The sequence below is a fragment of the Tamandua tetradactyla genome, chromosome 22 (assembly GCF_023851605.1).
Source record: "Tamandua tetradactyla isolate mTamTet1 chromosome 22, mTamTet1.pri, whole genome shotgun sequence".
Taxonomy (NCBI): Eukaryota; Metazoa; Chordata; class Mammalia; order Pilosa; family Myrmecophagidae; genus Tamandua; species Tamandua tetradactyla.
This window is the reverse complement of record NC_135348.1, coordinates 41,520,734-41,533,796: the sequence shown is the minus strand read 5'-3', so window position 1 is coordinate 41,533,796 and position 13,063 is coordinate 41,520,734. Positions and strand designations below refer to the sequence as shown.

General features: G+C 39.2%; 1 protein-coding gene across 8 annotated transcripts in view; it reads right to left on the bottom strand.

The window, feature by feature from the left end:
* Window positions 1-960: 960 nt before the first annotated feature.
* LOC143666122 (uncharacterized) overlaps window positions 961-13,063 on the bottom strand; it is a 198,950-nt gene continuing 186,847 nt past the window's right edge. For 6 of the 8 annotated variants that reach the window (XR_013167408.1, XR_013167409.1, XR_013167410.1 and 3 more), the window contains one exon: window positions 7,818-8,309. Coding sequence is in view for 1 of the 8 variants with exons in the window: in XM_077139597.1 (XP_076995712.1) it covers window positions 8,146-8,309 (164 nt within the window). In the remaining 7 variants the exon portion in view is untranslated. Of the gene's footprint in view, window positions 1,463-4,746; window positions 4,915-7,052; window positions 7,148-7,817; window positions 8,310-13,063 lie in introns of those variants that run through there. The other 2 variants (XR_013167405.1, XR_013167404.1) reach the window with 2 other exon arrangements.

The following is a 13,063-nucleotide window of genomic DNA, read 5'->3' as shown; positions in this document are numbered from 1 at the left end:
ATTATTATGCAAAATAAGTAAGTTATAAACAGACAAATCCTGGGTAACTAACTTAAATGTTGACTATGGTAGACGCTAGTGTGATAATTGCTGTCTACTCTGTCCCAGCTAAGCTTCTTTTATACTATCACTAAAAGTCCAAGTGCAATATTTGAGTGAGGTTGCTATTTGTTAAGCTGATTAATTTTTTTTTAGTATTTATGTATTCTACATGTGTCCAAACCAAGTAATACAAGTGCATGCAGCAGCACTTTGAAATGGCAAGCAAATAAAGGATTTGCATAGAAAAAGTTCACCGTTTCTTGTGGTTCTGCTGTGTCCTATTTGTGTGTACTGTATTGACAATAAACTCTGATGTCTAAAATGTGGGCTCCTTCCTTTTTCACCAGATTCAAAATTTGCTCACCCGAATAATGTGAATAAGTATGAAAGGAAGGTTTACATGATAAAACTTCAATCTTCTAACCATTAGACCCTTTTGGAACACTGAAGATATAAATTCAAATTATATTTTCAGAAAATCAACCCAATGGGTTTTAGACTTCCTGTCAGTCACTGCTGTTACCCTGCCATATCCAAACCCTAAGAGATTCTTTGATGTCCTATTCTCTCCTTCAGCACAATAGACAATCCGCCTTTTGTGAGACTGATCAGCAATAGCAAATCATCAAGTCCTTTCCCACAGTCACTTGGAGTCCTTTGCTTTTCACTGACAAACTAATTAGCATGAACCGGTATGTTACATGCATCGGGTTGAATGATGATCCTCCGACATGTCCAATCCTCTTTCAAGTTAACACTCAATGCTATTCCGTAATCTAATCTCAATTCATACTTTTAGAGATCTTCATTTGAAGCAGTTTGGGGCAATAGTGAATCCTAACTAAAGGCAGTAGTGAAATGTGTGAATCAATATTTGTCTTTCTTTATTAAACTTCAGGAAAAAATTATCTGGGACTGCTTCAATATAAATCAGTCAAGGTGGAAAACCAATAAATATATTGAATATTTTTTTTCAATTCTTATAGTTATCAAATGATGTCCATACCATCTAGTAACCAGAACCAGGAGTTTTCTGGTGTATGGGGGGTATTATCAACTCCTGGATTCATGCTAAATATTTCTGTTATTCATAATTACAATCCAGGCAAAGTTGCAACCACATTCATTCTGCTGTATCATAGACGGTTGTCCAACCTCCCCAAAATAATAATTGGATTTTTCTGTTTTCTGTTTCACAAAGCTGGTATTATGCTTTGGGCACTCTTCACTGCATTAACACCTCTCCCAATTAGGCAATGAGAAGAGAGGGAAAGAATGCACAGACGGTGCGCTGGCGTTTTAACAGCAATGATTCCAGTTGATTCCAACAGAACGTCTTGTCTCCTGATTTAATCCTTCTTTCCAGTTTCTCATCAAAAGCCATATAAATATGTTGCACTTATATTACAATTCAACAATTCTGCAAAGGGAAAGAGAACATATCTACTAATGTATAAGGTAAGAGCAAAGCTTGAGCTGTAGGAAAGCAATGTGAATGTCTTTAAATTATATTTTAAAACAGATAATGTATGTGCATTCGAATTTCTAGGGTTTAGTAGCCTATAATAAATTTTATGCTATATATGCAGAGAGAGAGAAAGAGAGGGAGAGAAGATCAGTCATCTCTAAGTTTACTTATGAAAATAAACTTATCATAAACTAAGAAAATGAGAAACAGATTTGCAAACTGTACACTTGGGATTCCCCCACTGGATCTGAGAAAAATTAGATTAAGTCATAGCAAATTTAGTCTAGCACCATAAACCAGGATGCAAATGGCATTTCTTTCTCTATATGAAGCAACTGCTCCACTAGAGTAAGGATGAGGATGAAGACTTTAGATAATTTCCCTTTGATTAGATAATCTATTTGCATGCACTACAGTCTTTTTATTGCCAAACAATTGTTTCTAAATCACCAAAATCCAGAGATTCCTTGCACAAACTCATGTTGAGAGTGTACTTATCCCTCCATTTACCCTTCTATTCTTCTGGCTTTCTGCATCAACTTCTATATCCCTTTAATCAAACCTATCATTAGCTCTAATTCATTGATCTTTCATTTTCCAATAAAACCTCACTTTTTCCCCCTACTAAACTCATTCTGTTTTATTACCAACCCCCTCACTTTAATTTTTTTCTGCCTTTCTAATCAAAATAATGATAATAATAAAAATCCACTACATCAAGGCACAATGTATCAGCAGGCAAAGATTGCTTGCTTGCTGTTCCTTGCTGTTGTCATTTTTCTTAATACATTTACTTAGGTGTTATGTGAGAATTCATTCCAGAAAATTATTTTATTACTCTATAATGTAAATGATTTGAAAGAAAAAATTCTTATGAATTGTGCTGGTTTGAAATGATGCATGTACCCTAAAAAAGCCATGTTTTAATCTTAATTCCATTCTGTAAAGGCAACTGTTTCTTCTAATCCCTATTCAGTACTGTATGTTTGAAACTGTAATCAGATCATCTCCCTGGAGATGTGATTTAATCAAGAGTGATTGTTAAACTGGATTAGCTGGAAGCATGTCTCCATCCATTCGGGTGGGTCTTGATTAGTCTCTGTAGTCCTATAAAAGAGGAAACATTTTGGAGAATGAGGAGATTCAGAGAGAGCAGAGCAGAACAACATAGCCACGAGAAGCAGAGTCCACCAGCCAGTGACCTTTGGAGATGAAGGAGGAAACTGCCTCTCGGGAGCTTCATGAAACAGGAAGCCAGGAGAAGAAGCTAGCAGACGATGCCGTGTTCACCATGTGCCCTTCCAGATGAGAGAGAAACCCTGAACTTCATGGGCCTTCTGATGAAATGTCCAATTTGATTGGACATTTATAGAGACTTACTTTAATTGGGACATTATCTTGGCCTTAGAACTGTAAAATAGCAACTTATTAAATTCCCCTTTTTAAAAGCCATTCTGTTTCTGGTATATTGCATTCTGGCAGCTAGTTTAACTACAACAGATTTTGGTACCGAGAGTGGGGTGCTGCTGCTGCGGTTTGCAAATACCAAACATGTTGGAACAGCTTTTTACATGGATAAAGGGAAGATTTTTGGAAGAGTTGTGAGGAGCTCGATAGAGAAGGCCTAGAATGCTTTCAAGAGATTGTTGGTAGAAAGTGGGCTCTAAAGATACTGTTGATGAGGCCTCAGACAGCGATGAAGTGTTTGTTATTGCAGACTGGAAGGAAGGTGATCCTTGTTTTAAAATAGCAGATAATCTGGCAAAATTGATGAGTGGTTTTGGCTGGAAGGCAGATTTTAAAAACCATGAGCTTGGATATTTAGCAGAAGAGATCTCCAAATTAAATGTCAAAAGTGCAGACTGGTTTCTCCTCACAGTTTATAGTGAAATGTGACAGGAGAGAGATAAGCTGAGAACTGAACTCTTGGGCACAAAGAAACCAGAAGTTGATGTTCTAGAGAATTCTGGGCTTCCTGGAAGGGAGACCCCAGAGAATAGTGCCCTACATGAAGACTTGACCAAATGTGGAACCAGCCAGACATTTCAGAGAAAGCCAGGATTGGACCTGGAGTTATCCAGGAGGGATTTGTGGAAACTCCTTACGTCTGATGGGCATGATTCATGGCTATGGCATAGAAAGCCAATGAGAGTGTTGCAGGATCTGTATAAAGAGAATCACCGCCAGTCAATACTGAGAGAGACAGAGAAGGGACACACTGGAAGAAAAATAACTTCAGAGGCAGAACCATGGAGGCTGAGGTCTGAAGTCAAGAAGCCTCAGGCCAGGAGAGCGGACCCACCCAAGCCTGTGGAGAGGGTGAGTTTGCCCCAAAGGCAGAGGATGGGCCTTCCATTTCATTGCAGTGGAAGAGTCATGCCGCCTCAGGCCTTGGAGAGGGTGAAGCACATTCCTTGGGGTTTGGGGAGAGCCTGGCTGCCACCACATAGAGGGGTTGAGCATGTGATCTGGAGGTGGCAGAGAGCCTGGGTGCAGCCCCGATCCTTGGAGAGGGCGGAGCTGAGAAAAAGGTGGTCTCCCCAGTGTCCCCCAAGGTTGCGTTTGGAGAGAGGCAGGCCTCTGCATAGGCCCTTGGAAAGGGCCACTTTCTAAAGCTCCTAAGATGACTTTCAGACTTTGAAATCTTATGGACTTTGCCCTGTGGGTTTTTGAAACTATATGGGTCCAGTGAACCCTGTGTTCTTTCCTCCCTAGCATTCCAGCAGTTAGCAAACTAGAACATGAATAAACTCAAATATAACTAAGTGTAACCACACATGTCCTAACCATAGGAAGCTGGGATTCAAAGGCAAGAAAAAAGAAAACACTACTTATGAGTAAGAAAATGCTTAACAAAATGCACCATTCAGCACATGAGGCAAAGGAAATAGAGATTTTTTTATGCAACAACTCCTGACATTTCCATGTGCATTCTGTCAGTAATAGCAGCAAACACTAAATGCACATTAGTGGAAATGAAGTACTTTGGATATAATACCCAAAGATATGACATAGTTTCTTTCATTCAAGAGCAAACAATTCAATGAAGAGATAAAAATAATAATAAATACAAAGAGAAAAAATAATCATGACGTGACAGTGAGAACAAGGGATTGCATGATGGGGATGAAGAGGAAATGATGGCTGCACTGTGACTAGGATGATAAATGAAGGAAATAAGAAATATATCATATTTCCCTTTATTTTGTACCAAGCAAATAGATGTTAGGCAGGTTTGAAGCCCCAGAAAACTGAAAATATTACACACCTTTTCCCTTTCTGATATTTGATTAAGTCCTGTAGTGAAGATTGGGTAGTGGTTTATTCATTAATGGCTACCACACATCAGCCACTGTCCTGGGAACATGGACTGACACAGCACTTGTCCTGAAGTTGCTTTCAACCTGTTGGGGAAAAGAATCACCTAAAGGGACAACTATAACATAAATGTTTGGTTAGAGAGCTGCAAAGCCTGTGTGGAGACTACAAGAAGGACCCTTCATCCTACTTGAAGATTGAGAAAGCGTTCTCTAAAGTGGAGGGAACAGGGAGTTGAGGGTCAATATGTTCCAAACCACAGTACCTCCAAAGGGTTGGGGGCATCAGAACAGCTGCAAACTAATGTCAAGTATGCTCCTCTTTGCCTGCCTCCTTTCTTCTATCCTCCACTTTCTCTCTTTTTTCTCTCTCTCTTATTTCCTTTCTGATTGCAAAGCACTGAAGTAAAGGGCAGAAGTCCCAGCTTTAGCCTTAGCTCTGTTCTCTCTAGGGTTCAAGCATCTTGGTAGGTACAATGGCTTGGAGGTGTCAGGGATTGGCAGTGGCTGCCAAGGGGCGATTTACATGACAGTGTGGACCATACGGATGGAAGCATTAGGGAAACACAGAACTGTGTGTGTCATGGAGCTTGGCAACCTCACCACATCTCATAGACTCTGATCTGAGCCCTGGGGAAGGAGACGTTGTAAGACTAAACTCAGGAGCTCTTTCCAGAAGCTCTCAGAAAACTCATGAGCACATAAGCAGTAGTACTGCAGTGCCTAACTGACAACAAAAAGACACTTCAACTCAAGGGCAAAGAAATATCTTCCAATTTCTTCAAAGAAAAGGAAGAACATTTTTTAAAAGATCACTTATATAACAATATTCTGACACAATTTTGCAAAACAAAGGCCTTTTCCACCTGATGGATTCTCCCTCCCTCGAAATGTCTACTGTGGGATTTCTCAACCTCAGCCCTATTTTGGACAAAATAGTTATTTGTTTGGGGGGCTGGTGAGGACTTAGGGAGGCTCTGCTGTGCACTGTAAGGTGTTTAACACAATCCCTGGTCTCTACCCAACAGATACCAGCAGCACCTCTCCAGTTGTGAAAATAAAAAATGTCACCAGAGATTGCCAAATGCCACTGAGGTCAAAATCACCCCAGTTGAGAAGCATTGTTCTATGGAAATAAGCATCCATAAAACTCATGTAATACTTTCATTTATGCTCTCCCATATCACTACCTGCTTTGTCTCTATGTGCCTTGACTCCCTAATGAACTCTACCCAGTGACAATCATATAGGAGGTACCCAATGAATATTAGTTGATTGAAATGAATAAAACTTCACAGCATGGCATGTTTTCACTTTTTCTAAATTCTTGAAAGTTGAGGCAACTGCACACTTTCCTATTTGGACCTCCCTCTGTGAGCAAACAGAACGAGCCAACAACCAAAGTCAGAATTTGGCTCAAAGAAAGGAAATGTGTAGAACAGAGTTATTTATTAAGGACAATCCAATCTGAGAAACATCTTTAAAGATAATTTATCTTCCTTTCAGTTGCATCCATTTTCTTCCAGAGAAGCTTTATAACTGTGTATAAATGTTTGTAAACTCTTGCTTTCTCCATGGTTACAAACTATGAGGTCTTATTTATTTACACAGAGAGGTCAGGGCTGAGACCATTTCTAACCAGAGACACGCTGAGATAATCACACTCCACTGATATTAATTGGGCAAATCTTTGTCGAAAATATGAATTGAAGCTTCCCTGTATGAGTCAGACCTTGTATTTCCGCCCCACAACCCAAATCTGAAAAAATGTTTAAGAGCAAGAGAAAAACCACAGGCAGAGTAACTACGATTCTATGAAGATGGGCAGAATAGGAAATGAATCATTGGCAAAAAGCATCACAAACATCAGGGCGTGAGATACTCTAAATGTTGGGTGGCATCTAAGAAGAACAGTAGAACTTTCAAACTGAACTCTACAAATTAGGACCCGACTCGTGGCACAACAAAGGAGGCTGGTATCATGTCCGTTGACCAAGTCTATTCCCTGAATGTTTTGCATTTGACTATCCTGAGGCATCTGTGACTGGATTTTTGGGGGACGACTCAAAAATGGTGGGGTCTTGAGGCCAGAATGCTTTCAACCTCATCATTTTCCAGCTTGAAGTCAGGAAAAGCTTCATGAAGTATAGGAGAGACAGACTTCATGTTTAAACGTAACATATGTTTCTTAAACTACTTAAATGACTAGGAGATAAATTTCTTACCTAGAAAGTTAATAAACTGAATGCATGCATTTTATCCATCTCAGAATCTGGTGTAGTATTAAATAATTGATGGTTTTAAACACTGAAAAAAGTAACTGGAAAAAAATCCCTTTTTAGTCTCTTTAACTCACATATGGTGGAAATTTCCAGAGGGAAAAATGAAAGAGAAATGACATAATATTTACTGAGCACTTATACTATCTTATTTAATTCTCAGAATAGTCCTATGAAGTAAATACTATATATAACTATGAAGTAAATATCTGTATAATAAATGAGAAAATTGTTGCCCAGCCCATACAGCTAGCAAGTACCAGATTTTTTTTCCTTTTTTTGAATAAAGAACTTGTAGGTTTGCAGAAAAATCATAGAGAAAGTACAAGAATTCGAACCCAAAATGTCTATGCTTATTTCCCTATACTACACACTCTCTCAGCTACTGAAAAAGAAAATGGAACAGTGCTTTCCCAGATTTCTCCTTTTCTATGTCCCCCTCCCACTTGGAGAAGTTCAAAGTAAAAATGACACTCTGTTAGAACCTGTCAAAGACGTAGATTTTTTTTTCTTTTTAAGCTTGGCCTAAGAAAAACTAAAACTTCTTTCAATATATTTATAGTCCTCACATCTATTCAATTTAATTCAGGGTAAAGTAGCAAAATCTATAATTTTAGATCAGAATTGTCATTTAACAGCAAAATTGAAAACAAAACACCTAATTCTTCTCACTTGTAGTTAAATGTAACAGCTTTTAGCAAAATATGCAAAACATGCACAACAGTTCTGGAGGGTTTATATTTTTAGTTTAACCACCACAGTTTAGGGAGCATTTCTGAAGTACAAATCAAGATACATTATTTTCCCTTTTTTGCCTAATTATTTTTGACTTTGAGACTATCATGATGATACTAGAAAAGGAACAAAGATTGTACAAGCCCTTCTGTGTTGAAATTTAAAGTGGTTGTACACAATTTTTCTATTAGATGCCCCGTGACTATCCATATTGATGGGTTGATAGGTCTACGTGGATGATGTAAAGTATACCTGACACATGTGGGGGAAATGGCAAGTAGTTCTATCCCAACAGGAATAGGAGTCAGCCAATATCATTACTCCCAACACATTGGCCTGTAACCAGAATCTCCTTCCACTTTCCGAAGTCTTCTAAAAGAATCTCAGGGCTGCTAGTTCCAGCTTGCTGAGTGTCACTGCACGATGCTCCATTTCTTTGGCTCTGCTTTGCCGAAACTCTCATTTGATCTAAAAAAAAAAAAAAAAAAGGGAGAGGTGAAACATTTGCTACTAAGAGATTTTATTTAAAGCAAAATCATATGTTTTCCCCCATTGCTCATATTAATACATGGCACATTAAATTTAGTCCCTTAAGTCTTCATTATTCAGGCATTTAATCATACAGAAAATGTGGTAATTTAACAAAAACAAGCAGCATAGGTTAGATATTCCTTGGGACATAAACCTAGGAAAAATGATCTAATCCATAGGGTTTCCATTGTGAAAATGAATTAATATTAGACCACAGACCACAGCAGAAGAAATGCTGCTCATCCGCAAAGCAGTAATCTGATGCTGAAACAAGTTGAGGTTAGGGAGCCAAAGCGTACACTAGTCTTTTTGGAATGAGTGGAGAGTTTGTAAGAAAGACTCTGCTACCTCTGATTTCACAGTGGCTTGGAAAATCCTTCGGGAGATGCGTTTTCAGAGATAAGATCCTCAATCTGTTTGGAATATGATTGCTTGATTGGTTCACATTATGATAAAAAGCCCATTGAAAGAACTTTCAAGATCTGCAACCTTCTCTTCAGGACAAGATATTTCATCTCTTACAACAGACTATCTTCCTTTATGAGAAACAACATTTATAAGGTTTATATTAAAATGAAATGAACCTCATTTACACCCAAGTGTTTGATTGCCCAGACTGTTGCTGCTAATATAAAGGTTCCTTTTTATAATTCTAAAGTCAAATTCACTTTTGACTAGCCAAATGTCAAAATCCTCTTCTTGGTTCTGGAGACATGAGAAAAGGAAAAGGATCAACCACAGACTCGCAAGACCCCATAATTAAATTAAAAAACCTCTTCCAAAAGGCTTGCCTTGGTGCATGAATTCCTTACATCGTTCTTTCCTTGCTAGTGTGCCTCCTTGCTGCTAAACCTTGAAAGCATATATGTTAAAATTTAAGACTATTACCTGGCTAGGTTAATGTGTTTAACCATAATTCAGCTTGCGATATCTTGGGTTGAATTTTTTACCAAGTTGTATAGCCTTGAAAGCTAGTAGTAGTAGTAGGGATAACTCTTTAGTGGGTGAGGAGGGCAAGAGGATGGCCGGGCACCTGGGGCACTAAATTCAAAGAGTAAGAATGTCACAGAAGCCCTAAGCCACACCTCCTAGGCCATATTTCTTTCATCAAGGAAAACAGCATGTAATAAGGTATATGACAACAGTTATGGAATAGGATATTGGTAGGCCAGCTAAGACTTCTACTGATTTCTGAAGTTGTACTGTATTTACTAACCCAACTAACCCAAGCCAAATCAATAAAAATGGGAGAGAACATCTATAATATTAAAATAGCTTATGGCCTCATTTACTTTTGCTCCTTTCCTCATCCAATCCAATCTCACCTTGTCAATGTAATGCCTCCTTCCACATGGAAACAATTCCAGCATCTTTCTGCACATGGCTCACTTAGAGGTGTGCCCAAGGGAGCAGGAGAAGAAATTTCTCCTAGGTATCCACTGGAGGATTTTTGAGTACAAGAATGATGTGAACTACTATACTTTTTGTTTTTTGGCTTAAATAACCAGCATTATTGTTCACTGGTTTTGTAGACTAGAGGCAAAAATCAAGACGTTGGCAAGACCATGCTTTTGTTACCAGACAAAGGCAGTGGATTCTTTTGCCCAATGCACTCAGATGACCAATTCCTGAGACATCAGGGTTTCAACGAGAGAAGCTGTTTATTGGTAGCTGTCTAGCAGGAGAGCAGATGGCCTATCGGCCCAAAATCCATCTCCCTGAGCTACAGAAATTCTGATAGTTTTATTAGAGAAAAAGATGGGCAGGGTTTAGGATAATTAGCACAGTGGGCCCAGATAGTGACAAAGATGATGTCATTAGAGGTGATCTGATTATTGAGCAAGCACAGATTGACTGCATGCTTAGAATGTATGTAAGAAAGTGGCAGCCTTAATATGATGATGGGCATGATTTTTAGTATTATAATGAGATATAGATGACTTGTAGGTTAAAGTCTAAGCATTGTGCAGGAGAATGTATTTCCTCAGAAAGGAGGACATACAGAAGACTAGTTGTTCTAGTTTGCTAGCTGCTGGAATGCAATATACCAGAAGCAGAATGGCTTTTAAAAAGAGGAATTTAATGAGTTGCTAGTTTACAGTTCTAAGGCCGAGAAAATGTCCCAATGAAAAAAAGCCTATAGAAATGTCCAATCAAAGGCATCCAGGGAAAGATACCTTGGTTCAAGAAGGCTGATGAAGTTCAGGGTTTCTTTCTCAAGTGGAAGGGCACATGGTGAACATGACGTCACCTGCTAGCTTCTTTTCCTGGCTTCATGAAGCTCCCTGGCAGGCATTTTCCTTCTTCATCTCCAAAGGTCGCTGGCTTGTAGGCTCTTTTCTTCTCATGGTTATGTCGTTCTGCTCTGCTCTCCCGGAATCCCTCTCCTGCAAAGTGTTTCCTCTTTTATAGGACTCCAATAAACCAATCAAGACCCAGCCAAATGGGTGGAGACATGTCATCACCTAATCCAGTTTAACAACCACTCTTGACTAAATCTCATCATCCAGGGAGATGTTCTGGTTACAATTTCAAACATACAGTATTGAATAGGGATTATTCTACCTTTGTGAAATAAGATTTTGATTAAAACATGGATTTTCTAGGGGGCATACTTCCTTTCAAACCAGCACACTAGTCCCTGATACAAGGCAGAAGTATTTCAAGAATGGAATCAAACATAGGTGGAAAGTTTATTAACACAGTGTCTGAGAAATTATCATTTGATTTTACAACATGAATTCACAGGTAAACTTTACAGGAACAGATTTAATGACATTATGGATGTAAGAATCTTGGTACAAAGGAATTGAAGCAACAATAGAAAGCGAGGAAATTGGCATGCTGAGTATTGTGGTACTTTTGTACCATGGTAATGTAAGAAACATAGAAGTGTGTTTTCTAAAATCCCTTCTCTCTATGTTTCTGTATTAGGATTGAACAAAGAAATGTGCATGCCAAACTGAACCAGTAGCTGTTAATCTCTGAAGGTTATCAGGGTTTAGATGTTATGAGAGACAAGAGGCAGAATTTGCCAGCCTATTCTCTTGTCCTCACTCTCCTTTCATTCCACATGAGGCTTTTATTCCTGCCTACCAGCCATGCTGACAAACAGCCACCCCAATCCCAATACCAGGGCCAGAGGCAACAGCCTTCCAGAGACTTCTCCACCAGTTTTTCTTCATGGTCCCACTTGGGAAGCTGGATTTGCCTGGCTTTCCTAAGCCCCTCAAATGCTGTGACTCATTCCTCTGCACCCATGCTTCAGAAGAGTTACCAGTGACTTTTTAAAAACCTTCTTGTAGATTTCTCAGCTTCCCCAACTATAGTTTCCATATTTAATCTTTTATTCCATGATATTCATTATGCATACATGGCTGTTGAATGCATAGAGCTTCTCAAGGAGTTTTGCTCTAAAGGAGAGGTGAAGTGGGAAATAGCTGGAGGAAGAAGTAGAGTCAAGAACATTTATTTAACTTTTTTGGGGGGTTGGGGGTGTGTGCAAGGTCCGGGAATCGAACCTGGGTCTCCCACATGGAAGGTGAGCATTCTACTGCTGAACCAAACCTTATCTTTAAATTTTGATATTGGAATTATTATGTCATAGTGTTATGCTACTGGGATTGATTCAGTAAAAAGGGAGAAAACAATGCCAAGTGATGATGTAGGACAGGGAGTAAATAAGTCAGAAATAATAACCTTGAGTAAATAGATGGAGCTTCAACCATGGGTTTTATTTACACAGGCTCTGAGACAGTTCGTCCATTGTAATAGAAGGCTGAGAATAAAAGCAGAGATGCAGGGAGGTTGATAAATTAGAAGGTGATAAATTAAGATGAGGTTTTACTCTTCTGATTGCCTTATCAGCTAAGAGTGTAAATGTAAGAAATGAGTGAAGTTTAAGGAAAAGAATAAAATGTAAAATATCTGTCTTGAAACACAGGAGAAAATCAGCTAGGGAAATGTCCACTGTTGGATGGAGATGAGGAAAGCCATGGAATGTGTGAAAAATGAGAACAGCTGCAGAGTTTTCTGTTTGTTGGTGGGTTGATCTGTTCAATATATCCATCTTTAGTTCCAGGTACGAAGCAGAATAGGGGCTTTGGTAAATACGACGATGTATAAATGTAGGTGGATGCAAGGAAATTACTTCAGTCATGGGCTCCCAGCAAGGTACCAGGACAACTGAGCACATGAGAGTGGAACATGATGGGGACAAAACATTGAATTTCTCAACTAGAAATAAGAATTGGTGGAGTGAAGATACTAGAGAAAATTAACTAGAAAGTGATAGGTTTCTCCACAGGGAGGGAGGAAAAGAAACCAAAACTCAATTAAAGCTTTTTAGGGAAGCTGTGCTCAGGCTGGTTGATGCAGGGGTAGGGAGATGGTAGATTTTCACTGTCTTATTTGGGAGCAAGAGATTGTCAGGCTACGTGGGGAGTGATTGCAAGTTTAGAGTGCAGGGCTGTAGCTACCAGAGGGAGGATGTTGGATAATGGGAGCTGTTGCAAGATTGTAGCTGGGGGCTGTAACTGCCAGAGGGGAGAGGTTGGATTAGGGGAGCTATCACAGGAAGGCAGCTGCGGAGGTGGATACAAGGACAATCATGGGACTGCCCAGGAGTGGGGACAGGTTTACTTTTGTAAAAGACCTCCTGGAAGTTATGGGAGGGGGTGGTTAGCCTAACA